The 14,988-nt window shown below is 38.3% G+C and overlaps 1 protein-coding gene across 1 annotated transcript in view; it reads left to right on the forward strand.

The window, feature by feature from the left end:
- PCLO (piccolo presynaptic cytomatrix protein) overlaps window positions 1-14,988 on the forward strand; it is a gene marked incomplete at both ends in the record, with an annotated part of 357,904 nt that overhangs the window by 9,675 nt on the left and 333,241 nt on the right. Inside the window, one exon of the mRNA XM_084279271.1 lies at window positions 8,933-10,333. Within this exon, the coding sequence (XP_084135397.1) occupies window positions 8,933-10,333 (1,401 nt within the window). The remainder of the gene's footprint in view (window positions 1-8,932; window positions 10,334-14,988) is intronic.

Consider the following 14,988-nt stretch of genomic DNA (forward strand, 5'->3'; position numbering starts at 1 on the left):
AGTTTCCCTTTCCTTTCAATATTTAGATTATTACAAAAGTTGCTGATTCTCCTTTTACAATAGTTTAAACATTTCTTGCTATCTAGCATGAAACCCATGGTTTGTGCTGTCAGTTTTCTTCATTATGGTGGAAGTTTGTTGTTTTTTGTGGTTGTTTATAGCCACTGTTTTTATTGCTTGTGTTAAAACACATTACTAATTTGAAGGAACTAATTTCAAATTATGTATGGGGTGAGTGGAAGGCATTTACTCAGGAAATAATTTATATTATTTTTGTTTTCGAACATTTTTCCCTGTACAGCTGCTTGAAGTATCTTAAGATATTCTTCTTACAATTTTCTTACAGGATAGTACAATCTTCATACCTAACAGTGTAAATTACTTTTCCAATATAGATCTTTCTAAATTTCTGTAGTCTCTATTTCTAGCTGATTATGGAAAGAATATAGGAGGCTTTACAAACTGGCTCAGGAAGTAGATTGCATGGATTGTAAAACCATTATAAAAAGTACTGATATTTTCAAAATTTTTATTCATTCTTTTAGTTTAAGCCCCTGCTTAAAATGCAGTAGCACATGCACTTTGTCTGTTTTAACTCACTAGAGAGAACAGTGTAACTAAGAGCAGAAAGTGATACCTGTATTGCCACAAGGTCAGACCCCATGAACTATTTCTGTGAACCATCTGACACTGGAGTCCTCTTGGGGAAAAGGGATGGATGGTTTTGTACAGCAGTCTAGAGAGAAAACACCATACATAATGTGTTCGGTAACATATGTCTCTCTGATCTGTCTAGGTATTCACACTCCACTCATCACCATGGCACATGACTGCCTAGCAACAGTTGCATAAAGTAATGGAAAAATTATATAAACAGGTTTGGCTGGTACTCTATTTCGTTTTCCTTTCACATACATCAGAACCTTGTAGCTGGTGTGTATTTATTTTATGACATGGTGATTTGTTTTTCTCACTGAAAAAAATTTAAAAAAGAATTAGTATCTTACTCCCATAAACCATCAGCAACAGAAAGCAGCCCTGCCCAAAAAAAGATTCACCCTTCTAGATCATGAGAATAGGAGTAGGCTTGCTGAAGATAAGCACAGGCATCTGAAGGACTGTTTTGTTAAAAGCTTCTGTATAGGTTTTGATAAAGCTGGGCAAAAAGCATTAACTCCAACAGGTGAACCTGAATGGTCAGTTCGTATGCTCAATAGCTGGAGTAAATTTTCATCCCCTGTGAACTGCTTATTGGAAGATACACCCAACATGGAGTGAACGATGGGCTAAACTCTAAAAATATATCATGGCATTCTTTATGATTGGCATCTGTAAAGCTGATGATCAAGTGGAGTGTCAGAGCTGTTCATCTTGGAAATTTTGCTGTGTGTGAGCTCTGGTCAGTGAGCCTACCCTTGATGAGTATGTGTGGATATGTGAAAGCCTGTCTCCTAGGGAGTTTTTAAGATAGATTATTTTTCCTGTGTTTTTGTCTACGTCAGTCTGCATTTCATCCACGGTTTCAGTATGCTTTTGAAGGACCATTTAAAATGAGTCTTGGAGCCAGACACAATTTTTTACTTAGGTACTTACAGAAAATTGCACATTCAGACAATGTGAAGATGTGTATATTGATGTAGGGTTTGTTTACTTGCCAAAAGCTCTTCTGGATGGAGGCAAAGGGAGTTCTATAAAAGATTTTATTGGTTCTGACTGTTTTTGAAAAAACATGTCTGCAACCAAGTTGACTTAATCCTAATGGAAAACTGGGGGAAAGAGAGGGGAGAATGATTGAGCCTTCAAAGTGGAGTGTATAATTTCAGATCAAGTAGAACATTTTACTGGATCTACACCTTTATTTTTAAATTCAAAAGGAAAAGGGAGGGTTTTTTTTATCCAGTCTGAAAATATTTTCTTGATTTTTGTTGTTGGAATGTCTTTTTCCCCTTTGGTAAGGCCAGGAATTTTCTCTATCAGTTGCTCAAGGTACTACAGCCTTGAATTTTTGCTCTCTCTTCCACTTTTATATACAATCATCACAGTTTGGCTCAAATCCTCATAATTTTTAGCATTTATTTTTATTGACATCCTGCATCGCCAAGTATCCTAAACAACAGCATATACTTGGGCATGAAGTATTTTCAATAACTGAAGAAAACTTAAGCAGTTAGGAATTAATTACTTTTTTCAAAAGTTATTTTTATTAGTATGATCTTGTACACAGAAGGGAATGTAAAATACTATTTATATAAGGAAGATGACGAATTCTAATGATGAATCCAGGTAACCTTTGCTTAAACTTGCAATAAAATGAATAAAGATTACTCTATTAAATCTTTGTTGCTTATGTGACAGTAAAAGAAGCTATTGATTGAATTGCAATACTCCCTGTGGTTTACAGACTGGACTCTGTTGCGTTGCAGTAATGTATAAAAACCAGAATGCAATATGGATTGCAAATGACATATAAACAAAAATAACTGTAGATAGTGACAGGGCACAAAGTTGAAGTTTTATAAGGCTCGGAAAAATGGCTTTGAAAAGGCTTGGGAGGATTTTCAGGTTGTTATAATTAATGCAAAACAAAAGAGAAAAGAATTAAGGACATGAATCTGACCATCAGCTGTTACAGTCATAAAGGAGTTAAAACACAACAAAGTTTGGTGTGGTTTTTTTTTAACTCTCTCAAAATATTAATGTAGATATCAACCCTTAATAGTACTGAGGGAAAGCTAGAGGTGGTCTGTAAAAGAGGATGGAGTTTAGTCTGGGTTCAAACTGATCCGAGAGCAGATTCAAACAAGCCTTGTTTAGCTGTCTGAGAAAAGAACAGTTTGAAATATTTCTCTGTGAAATAGTTTGGGTTTTTTTTTTTTGGCCCAAACACTACTTGGGGTGTTCCAGTGTTACTAACACTGCAATTTTTATGGAAGTGGAGATTATTCACATTTTTTTGGGGATGAAATTAAGTTAGTATAGCTTCTTCAGTTCTGTCTCTGCCTAGAAATGCCACATGGGTATTTGGGAAAATTGTGAAGACCTTCAAATAGAAGGGTTATGAAAGTGCAGGATATTGTTTCTCTCTGTGGAATATTCTTAAACACACTCCCACACTGTTTCTCAGAGGAAGACTTTGTGCCCACATTTCTGCTTTACATTTAGGATTAGATGTATTAAAATTATTGATGCCCTGTGGATTTTTCTTTTTTTTTTTTTTTTCTTTCAACAAAGAGGAGAACACGGAAAGAAGCAAACACCTATTCATGGCAGGCAGTTTCTTGATATTTTAATTGGGCAATATTCTACAATATGTTGGAGTGTTTACTCATTAGCTCAGAAAACTGTCCTGTCCAGTTTTTAACACAAGTAAATAATAAATTAATCTGCATAGCTAAAGATGTCAACTGCAGCAACCATCTGCGCCAGTATTGCTGTTGCTCAGCAACTGTAATTTACTACTACGTTAGGCCATGTGATGTGGGGATGCTGTTTGCTGGGTAATCACTAGGCAGGAAGCATGGCCCAGCCCTGTTCCAACCAGACAGCCTAATCCGTTTTCAAATCCCAGCTATATTCACTCGGATGCACTCGGTGCAGCACAGATGAATTTTTTTAACCTTCTCTTTGCTGCTTTCTTGATTTTGCAATTGTATCTTTTTTTTTTTTTTTTTTTTTTTTGCTAATCATTCCCATGTTTCTGGTATATTAAACCTCAATGCAGTTAATGAAAGTGATCAGCACTTGTTGCAGTGATGCATGATGAAGCACTCGGCTGTGTTTAAGTCTTTTTTCCTTGTCCTGTGCATGAGGAAGCTTAAGCACATTTGGCTGTAGCAACCAATTCTTAGATATTCTGAATTACTGGCATTCAAACCCAAAAAAGTCAACAGATTATATGTTTACTATTTTACTTTATGATTCTAATTATATAAGCTGTAAAATGAGTTCCCAAACACTCACAGTTCCTATGCATGTGATGATAGGTTTTTGTATTAGTAATTCAAGCACAGTAGTGGAGTATGCTTTAAGATTCTGATAACTCCATAGTTAGTAGTTCTATAATTGTTAAGTAACATTTAAAACCAAGTATTTTTTAAAAACAGCTTTATTAAAAAGTTTGCTCAACCATTGGTTAAGCATCAAGCTACAATTCCTGTAGCCATTGCTGTGGTGAGTGGAATGGATTCTGGGGGAACATGCTGCTGCCTAGAACCCAGCATCATTTTTTTTCAGCATCTTGAGGCAGTTTCCTGTTAAACTTTCCAGTTACCTTCCTTTCAGATATCACATATAAAAGGCAAATATTTATTTTGCAGTGATAATCTAGTTGCCTCAAATGAGAATCAGTTGCATACTGTGTACAAGAGTTAAATGTTTGCTTCAGTGTAATTACTTCAAATAGCTCAGATCTTATTCATGGAAAGATGGTGTAGAAGGAAAACTGTCTCTGGTATTGCCCAAGCTTGCTTAGAAGACCTGAAGACTGTTAACAGTGGTATGTCAACATACTAACTCAGTTTGTCCTGTGACAGAATTTTTTTTGTTCATAACAGGCTTTTCTGATCTAGTTTTATTGTTTCTTATGGTATTCTCCCACCCTACAAGAAGCTGCATAAAAGCATGGGCTCAAGTTTCTTTTCTTTTTCTTGTTTCTCTCATCATCTTGGCAGAAATGTCTGCTAAGAGCCAAGTATGTATTCCTCACTCCTCACTAAAATTGTCAGGAACCAAATAAGCTGATGTGTTTTCAGACTAGAAAGTGATACTGACAAATCTTTGGGGCTGAACAATGTCAGCAAAGTCCATTTTCATATCTGTGGCAACATAAAGCTCTAAAAATCTTTACATTTCTCTTGCGATGTATAGGGATGTTAATGTTTTTTCCATATCTTAATGTTTCTTTATATACTGCCAAATGACTGGTCTAAATGAGAATGAGACCTACTGCCTTAGAATGTGGCTGTATTCTGCAATAGGGCTGTTAAAATGCCTTCCAAGAGTCACATCGATGTTGTGTGCCAGTAATTTTCACATGAAATATGTTCAGTTTTTTTTCTCACAGAACATCTGGAATCTTAGAATCAAAGTGGATTCTCTTCCTCCCCTACATAATCTGCAGGAATAGAAATTGAACATGCCAGCTGATGCACTTACTCTCTGACGGTTTTCCTGTTGCATTTGATTGTTTTGCATAATCAGAAAAAATCTGAACTCTTATGCCTAAAGGAAGAGGATTGCCTTCGATAGGGTTTTGTTTGGGATAAGGAGAACTGAAGTGTAGCTCACATTTGTTTGGAGTCAACTTTTGGGCTGTGATCTTCTTAAATGTAATTCTCCACTAATGTTAGTAAACACTGAATAAATTGATTTGGTGCTCCCAACTAATAGAGTCTTTTTGAAGCCTTTAAAAGATTATGGCTGATGAATACATAAAATACATTTTAATTGCTTGTTGTTACGTTGGCATATAGTGTCTACATCAGTGAGTAAAAACAAGGTAGCACTTTCTATATTCAGTATTTGAAATCTGAACCAAAGTGCTGCATGAAATCTGTCAAATTTACAGTCCTAGTCACGACACTTAACAGCATGGGTCTCAGGGTGAAGAAAATCACATGGATTTCTTCTAGTCAAAAAGACACAGCTCCTGCCCCTATCTATCAGTGTAAAAATAGACAGCTTGGGATCCTAGGCATCAAAGAAGTGTCTCCTTTGCTAGTAGACAGGAACTACAAAGGCCCAGGTGTTGCCCTGGAAATTTTTGCCTTTTAATTCCAGATAGAGATACGAGAGATACGGAGAAAGAAACTTGGGTCACAGAACTACTGTCCAGGAAGACCTTTGATGATAGACAAACATTAGTATTTTAGGTATCTACAGCACCAGTAAGTTTTACTTCATTTGTAGTAACATGTAAAAAGCATCTGTTTGTAACAGAAGCCTACTCCTATTAAAGCTTGTGGAAAATCTCTGTAATTGCTGCAGAAGAACAGGCCAGTGTTTGATACAAACTGCATCATGTAGCACACTTCACTTTGAACTCCTGCAGTTCCAATCACACAGCTACAGTTTGTGCAGTTTTGTATTTGTTTGAAGGTGATGTGTGTAAGCTGTAATAACTTGAGGGTTGTGGTACTTGATTCCTCCCACTAAAATGCATGGGAGGAATTTTACCCAGAAAGATTTTAACCAGAAAGATTTAAAAAATAATACAGTGAAGTAAAACTTCCTACGTTTTCCATTTTGAAGTTCAGCTGTAGGAGTAGCAAATTAATTTTTAGTTATGAAGGCTTCAGTCGAATACCAAGAGTACGTGTGTGTATATATATATTTTTTTTAAGATAAGGAAAAAATGACAGTTGAGACTTAAGGTTTTGCTTTCTGCATGAGATAGTTTTGCAAACTGTAGTGTAGAATTAACTTGTGTTTGGACTCCAGTTAGGTAAGAGTCAAACTGGACTAGCTGCATGTTGAAGACAAACCTAAAGGCTTATAAATGCCATTGGAATCTGGACACCTCAACCATAAGAATTATTCAGACAGCTTACTCTGTAGCCCCACCCAACTCTGTAACTACTTTGTTTGGGGCCTTAAATGAATCATAGTGATTTAGAATTAGATTTCACAGAAGCTGTGTGAGTGCAAGTAAGCACTCACTGTGATGGTTTCATCTGATCATCTTACTTTAGAGTACAATGCTTTTTAAAAGACATGTGGAGGTGTCAAAAAGCAGCAGGAGCAAGGAATCATGATGAAAAGTGCATTGTCCAAATCTCTGTAAAAATTCTGTGGTTAGTGGGAAAAGACAATCCTCACCTCAGCCCATTAAAAACCTCCTCACAGGATCCTCTTTCTCCACTGCAGAGGAGAGCTCACCTCCCTAATATAAGAAATCTTAATGGCTTTGCCAAAGCCAGGCAGCTGAGGTGGATGTTCAGAGTATGTGGCCTAAGTCTGGTCTTTGATTAAACTTAAACCTTCCAGAAAACCCTTAGGAATTCATCCAGAAATGATATTAATATGTATCTAATTAAGTTAGATCACTAATACCCAAAATCAGGTGCCATAATTAAAGTTTACTTATTGCAAGTAAGTGTCCCTTGGACAGAGGCCTTGCAGGGGAACTACTCAGCAACTAAATAATATGGCATTAAGCTAAATGTGATCTTTGCTCAGGTCCTCTGTGCAGTTGTGGATTTAATTCCTTTAATAATTCAAAGCAGAGCTCAAACACGTGATCCAGTTTTGTTTCGGTCAGTTTCGCTTTTTAACAGTCGTTTGCTATATGGGTTGCAAGTAGATCACAGAATTGTTTAAACAAGCTAAAAAAAATTACCCTGAAAATGGAAGATAAACCCGACATTATTATGAATGGTAACTCGATTACTGTGAACTTACAGCTGGGGCCAGAATTGGGCATGCCTTTGTAAAGCTGTTAGTAATAGCAAGCTCATTACAGAGTGTGTGTATATGCCGTGTTTATCAGAAAAATTGGAATAAACCCTGTTTTAGGGAACTGCATCCAACTGTTCTTTTTAATTTGTGCTGCTGGAAAAATACAAGGCTGGCAAAGCTCACCAAAATAATGAATTCATTGCCTCAGTTCCTGACATCACAGCTCTTTCATTACAAGGAGCTCTGATACTACGCAGGCAGAATCTTTATTTGCATGTAGTACCTCCAGATTCATCCCATGCCATATGGTAGAGATTTTAGACCCGAGTGAGAAACAGGATCCAGAACTCTTCACCCTTAAGGAAAAAGATCTGAGTCATGTTCTGTGTCCTCCTAATTGCAGCTTCCCTCTGTTGTGGTGGTGTGGGCAGATGCCATCGCTGGCACTACACATTTCACACACAGGCTAAAGAGCAGAAGTAGAGCTGCAGGTAACCTGCTTGAGCATCTACTTGAAGGTGTTGGCCCACGGGACACTGTGCCATATTGAATGGCATTTTACTGCCTATAATGTTTTTGGTAGCAATGTAAAATGTGGAAAGTAGCACGTGATGCTTCCTTACCACTTGTTGCTTTAGTCTATTTGATCCTTTCTCAGATTATGAAGCTTTACAAAAGCAAAGTAGGTCTGACCACTCAGGATTATGAGGTTTTCTGTCTGAAGGGAAAATTTCCCGTTCTCTTCATATTTCTTGGGAAGGAAAAAAAACGTTTTAAAGTTGCAAGGTACTACAATTGATGAGAAACATGGGTAAATACATTATTTGTCTTATTTCTTCTCTCTGTTGAAAAGAGGGGCCCGTTATATACAGGCCTACAGTGATTACCCTGGGAGCTTCTTTTAATAAAAAAGGAACTTTGGGAAGCCTAATTATGGCCCTTAAAATACCACCAGGGTCTGGGCAAAGCTTCTCTCTGATTCCAGATGAAAACTTGCCCTCAAATTGGTGGTAAAGTGTGAGTCTGTGTAATTACAGTGTCCATTAACACACCTCTGTGCCTAATTCATTGGATACATGTATACTGCCAATGCTGGTGCTCTGTAATTAAAACCATTACCAAAAACATCAGCTGTATGAGAATCTTTATAGATGTATGCTTAAAGGTAATTATGCATTTACTGTGTTTTAATTCTGATTATTGTTTTCTGTCAGCAGACTTGATGTGTCAAACTATTTTAGCAGTATTTTGTCTTTTTTTTTCCCTCTATTCTGGCAAATCATTGCTATAAATGAATCACTGCTGGGTTCCACAAAATTCCAGTGAATTTTGTTCATTCTGCTGGATTTTTATCCTCTGATACTGAGCTTTGTGTATACTGAATGTGAAGTCATTAGAAGCATGGGCTTAGCAATAACATCACAGCAATGTGGAGGAGAATGAAATATTGTGAAAAGCCATGCACTAGAATAGCTTATTATTATTTTGATTGTATTTGCCTTAATTACAACACCTTTAAAATTATTTCTTTCTGCAGATTAAGGAATGGCTCTGTTTAAACTGCCAGATGCAAAGAGCATTAGGTGGTGACCTGGCGCCAGGTCATGGTCCCGGGCCACAGCCACTTCCACCCAAGCAGAAGACACCCATTCCGCCTTCAACAGCTAAACCATCTCCCCAGCCACAGCCAGCTCAAAAGAAAGATGCTTCTCCAAAACCTGATCCCTCACAGCTACCGGAATCGAAAAAAGCCCCGGCACAGAAAAAGCAACCGTCGTTGCCTGGGTCTCCTCCTGTAAAATCCAAGCAACCCCGTGCTGAGCCTACTGAGATCTCCCAACCAACAGATCCTGCTCCAAAGTCTGAACAGGCCAAGCCAAGTCAGGGTGAAGACAAGCAGAAACAACCCAGTATAGAGAAGCCTACAACAGACACTGTGCCTACCTCTGCAGCACCAGGGCTGAAACAGGATTCTGCTGGTCCCAGACCTCCACCAACTCAACAGAAAGTGACAGACTCCCCAAAACCAGAGCTTGCTAAGCCATCACAGGACACACATCCAGCTGGGGACAAACCAGATTCCAAACCCCTTCCACAAGTGTCTCGGCAGAAGTCAGATCCCAAGCTTGCGTCTCAGCCTGGGGCTAGACCAGAGGCTAAAACTCAAAAGCCTGCTGAGCCAACACAAACAAAAGATGATCCGAAGAAGTTACAAACAAAACCAGCCCCAAAGCCTGATACCAAACCAGCTCCCAGGGGTCCACAAGCAGGGGCAGGTCCCAAGCCAGCACAGCTGGCACCTCAGCCCCAGCCACCTCAGAAAACTCCTGAGCAATCACGGCGTTTCAGCCTTAACCTGGGAGGCATCACTGATACCCCTAAGCCTCAGCCTACAACCCCGCAAGAAACAGTTACTGGGAAGCTCTTCGGATTTGGAGCTTCAATCTTCAGCCAAGCCTCGAATTTAATTTCCACAGCTGGTCAGCCAGGGTCTCAGACATCAGCCCCCCCTCCATCTGGTCCTGCAGCAAAGCAGCCTCAGGCGTCATCACAGCCTCCAGCCTCTCAGGCAGCCCCCAAAGAGCCTGGTCAGACTCAGCCTCTCCCGAAAGCTGGTCCTGTGAAGAAAGAGGCCAAGCCTCCTACAACTGAAAAATCGGAGCCTTCAAAAGCGGATAGTACTTTAATGACTAAAGGATCTGATTTAGAAAAGAAACCTGGTTTGGCTAAAGATAGCAAGCTTCAGGCTGCGGAAGCTAAGAAACCTGCTGACCTTTTGGAACCAGAGAAAGCCAGCCAGCCTAAAACGACTTGTCCCCTTTGTAAAACTGGACTAAACATTGGTTCTGTGGATCCTCCCAACTTTAATACATGTACAGAGTGCAAGAAAGTTGTGTGCAATCTCTGTGGATTTAACCCAATGCCCCACATAGCTGAGGTAAGGCCGTGGAATCTGTATTTACCCTGTGTTCTTACCTGCGGGCACCCTGTGCTGAGGAGACCAGTCTGTAGCTGATTTTTAACTATTGAATTGTTGGAAAAATTGGAATGTTTCATCATCTGAGTGCTATTAAAATTAAGTATCAGTATTGTATGAACCCCGTTCAGTAGTTAGAAAGTACTTCCAGTGACTTCTACAGATAAAGGGAGTCTGGTGTAGCTGGTTGCTACGTTTTTGAGGCATAAGCAGGTAGTTCATTGTGGTTATGAACTCTTTTGAAATTGGTGCTATGATACAGCAAACTGCTGTTCTTTCAGTCCACCAAGGGATAAAGTTCTTTTTTGTGTGCTTCATGTTAACGTGTGGTACTTTGATGCTTCTGATTCAGAGAATTATCGAATGAAGGAACGTGTTAATGCTTAGTTATTCCCCTTCCCTACTGTTTAATATATCCCTAAATTTATTCCATGAATCTCATTCTGGCTCTGGAGTCATTGGGCATGCTGATGTACTCATTAGGAAGGTTAAAGTTTGGGTGATACCTGTGTGGTCAAGTATGTGATTTTTTTAAGGAAGAAGTGTCCGTTGTGGTGAAGTGCTGAGCTGAAATGGCAGCTGCACGAGGCCTGGTGCACCCATTGACTTCAGAGTTTATTGAGGTGTGAGGGTGGGGGACATAAGCTGTCTGTAGTTATCTTTGTGCTGTGTGGACATAAGCTCTTTGTATTTCTTCTCTTTAAGATGAGAAGGCCGTTCCTCAGTTTCTTTTTCCACATCGCTGTTACTGCCAGACCATTCTCTCTGTTTCTACTCTTTGGAATATGCAGAACTTGAAATGTTACTGATTTTCAGCAGTCTGACTTCCTCTTGACTTTCTTTGCCCTTTTTTTTTTTGCCGCCTTCTTGCATTTTCTTCTTCCATGTAACTACACATTTCCATCCCTGTCCATGGCTTTCCATCTTCCTTTTTTCCAATCATTTTTGTTAAAAGTTGTCAAATTCCTTTTCTTTGACAACAGGGGGTAGTCTGCTTGGCTGAGGACAGCCTGACTTTCATTTTCGTGAAGATGGGAGACAGAAGAGGGAGCTCATCCTCTCCTCTCCCAAATGAGCTGGATAAATGATGTTAAACCTCAGGTAGCAATTTGGTCCCCGCATGCACTATATGAGTATATACCCATTACATGACACAAACAGGATGGTGAGCAGATAGTTTCTGCTCGCTAACATACTTTTTTCCTCCACCAAACTGTTCCTATGTGTTGAGTACAGTCTTGGAGGGTTTTTTTACATCTTTCTTTATTCGTAGGGGGAGTTAGTAAGGAGAAATATAACTACTTTTAAAATTATGTATTTATGGCTGTTTTCTACCTAATTATTTTCTTCCTGTATTCTGCATTCAAAGAAAGAAATATAATTTCAGAAGAATATTCCCTATTGGCCCCAGAAAGTGTTTTGGATAAACAAAAAGGGTCTTTTACAGTTTTTCTTGGAGGCTGCAGCTGTATCACAGTGATTCTATTGGTTGCTTATGTATTATCTATTTGTTGTTGCCTCAGTAATGGCTGAAAATTCAGTTGGGTTTTATTGACTGAGATGATGGTAAGATTCAATCCCACAGAGCAGGGAAACCCATGCTTCATTGACAAATACAGAGGAGCAGCTAAACTCCATGGGCATGTCTACCTTCAGATCTTTCAGCTGGGAATGTCTTCCCAGCAAGACACTGATGTACAGATGTGACCAAAACTGCTTTTAATGGAAGAAGGTGCTTTCTTATAGCAGCAGTTTGCTCTTGTGTGTGTGTGTGTGTGTGTGTGTGTGTGTGTGTGTGTGTGTGAAAGAAAGAACTTTCAAAAAAGTCTTTAAGCTGCTGCAGTTGGTCCTCTTCTGCAGGAAACGAGAGGATAAGAGAACGAGAGTCTTACCTAGTCTAAATCAACAATATGATCTTTGCTTCAGTGAAATTATTCCGATTTGTGCACGCTGAGAATTAGGGTAGAATGCTTTATTCCTAAAACGGCCTGATTGTTCGTTTTCTTCCTGATTTGTTGATCCAACAGTCAAGCAGTTATTTACCTAAATAGTAATTTATCCACGAAGCAAACAGCCACAAATGATTAAATAAATGACACTTGATAGATTTCAAAGACCCACAGGACCACGGGCACCCTAGTGCATTAGCAGGCTCCTTATTCCTCCATTTGCTTAATAGGGAGGAGCACTGTTTACCAGCTCTGTAATTAGCTTTCCAGCTCAGGTAGTTAGAAGCAGCTCTATTTTTAGTAACAAAGCACAAGATCGCAACTGCAGAAGCCAGAAATGAAGTGTGTGGCAACGACCATTTTGTGCATTTAAAACTCAGTGAAGCTCTTCAGAATATTGAACAGGAGTGGAGATGGTTGACTATGATGTAATTAAGTGTGTTGAGGCAGCAGGGTCAGGAATATAGAATCTGTGATGAATTAATGTAAAATAAAATAAAAAAAAAATTAAAAACTAAGATATACAGATTTGTAGAATCTGTATGGACAACAAGAAAGAATAACATCTTAATAGAGTAACATATTGTAGCAGAAAGAGCTCAAAATGTAAGTGTGCTAATGGATTTAATCTAATAGAACTTCCAAGGGGACAATAGAAGTACTTTTTAGTCTACTGGTAGCTATAAAATTATCTGGTAAGGTACTTAGAAGTAAAAAATGTTCCCTGTGCAAAATAAATTATATTGGGGCTATGGAAAGAATTGTTTTGAATGAAGAAGGACAGGGAGGACTGGGTAAGGGCAGAAAAGACATCATATCTCAGATTTTGTGAGTATTTCTTACTTGAAAAGATGTAATCTGTTAGTGATGTAATTAGAATAGGTAATAGAAAAACTTCATATAGATAGTGATGTTAATGTATTATGGAGAAAATTGTATGAAATGGGTGGATACAATGGCAGAAATCTATAAGCAGGAGTCTATAAACAATGACCTTGATGGTTCCTGTCCAATCCATTATCTTATATCAAAGAACTTTTTAAAAAATAGATGTGTAGCCACCAAAAGAACATAGATAGTTTTCTGAGAATTTACCAAGCAAAATATTTTTCCTTATCCTTAGATGCTATGGAAAGAGGGAAAAGCAGAAAGATAAACTTGTTTGGTAAGCAAGCACAGTGCTGTCATTAAACTCACTAGTATAACCAGGTTAAAAATGGTGTATTGCTCTTCCAATAAGAACTTCTAGCAGTCACAATAAATAGCAGTTTAGAACTGATGTAAGCCTCTGTGGAGATCAAAAGAGCTCTCTTGTCATGGCCTGCTGTTGTATACCTGAATATATCTTGGGTTCTTGTACCTCCTCCTGAAATCCTTCGGAAAGGGTACTGGCACAGGTGGGTCCCTGATGTAAAAAATTTCGTCACTTTCTTTTTTTCCAAACTTTCACTGGTATCTAATTGCAAATGAAGTGATGCCCTCAGCAGGTGTGGCCCATTATTCAGGCTTTAATATTATGCTTTAAAAAATGATTAAAACCCCTCCAAACCTAAGTGTAACGCACCCTGCTATTAAATGCCCAAATGAGGTTTGGATTTCTTAAGGCAAATGTGCAGGAACATTGTGAAGTAATGAGCCACCTATGATTTTAATGAAAATCCCCAGCTACTGCTTCACCTGAGGTGACACCCATTGCCTCTCTTTAATTTATTAACAACTGTGTACTATGTTTTTCCTATTTGAGAAAGCTCAGGCCAATCTGCAAGTTGGCAGGTTTAACTCCTATTAGAAGTTCCTATCTCCTCTTGTTATGTGTGGTGATGAGTTGTTTTGGAAACAGATGGTGTCTGGGAAACACACTGAAGAAGAATTTGCACTTAAGATACAAAGAGAAAAACAACCACTCCTTTCTGTTGCATAATTTATTTTCTCTGCCTCTTTGCTCTCCCTTTATATTTAAAGCTCCTTTTAAAATTTTGATTGTAAGAAACTGAATGCTATTATTGTTTAATGACAGTAGCCAAGTAATACAGAACCTAATAGGCTAACACAATGTATTCACTACCTTTCATGGAAATTTTATCTATTAAATGATAAGTGTTCATAATTGAGAAAATATTAAAACCGCTAATTATTATTTTGAAAGATAAAATCTGGCATTGAAAAACAATGTATGTCAGATGAAAAAACCCCACTATTTCTTGACTGTCAGAATGAAATTATTTTAACTGCAAATTAATTTAACTCCAAACTTCTTCTGTTTAACTAATTCAATATGCATAGCAGAAACAACATTAAAATGGAAATATTTTAAATAACAAAACAACCCACCTCTTCCATTTTTCCTGCAAACCACATAGATTGTGTATATACAAAATGGAATGGTGAATATGGAATGGCCCTTTGATGGATGATAAAGTCAAAATTGAACACACACACACACACAGACAAATATTAAAAAAAAAGTTTAGTGTGTGAATTGACCTTTGAAATAAGGCTGAAGAAATTAAGCTTCATCAACAGCATTAGACTTCTCGTTTTCATATTTGCAGAAGTATTTAAATGCTTAAGGACAGAGACTTGTTCACAGTACTTGCATGACTTAGGAGTGTCTGTCCTCTGATGCCTCAGATGATGCTGTGTGCCAAAAACCCTGCTTTGACCTGA

The sequence above is a fragment of the Gallinula chloropus genome (genome assembly GCF_964237585.1).
Source record: "Gallinula chloropus genome assembly, chromosome: 1".
NCBI lineage: Eukaryota > Metazoa > Chordata > Aves > Gruiformes > Rallidae > Gallinula > Gallinula chloropus.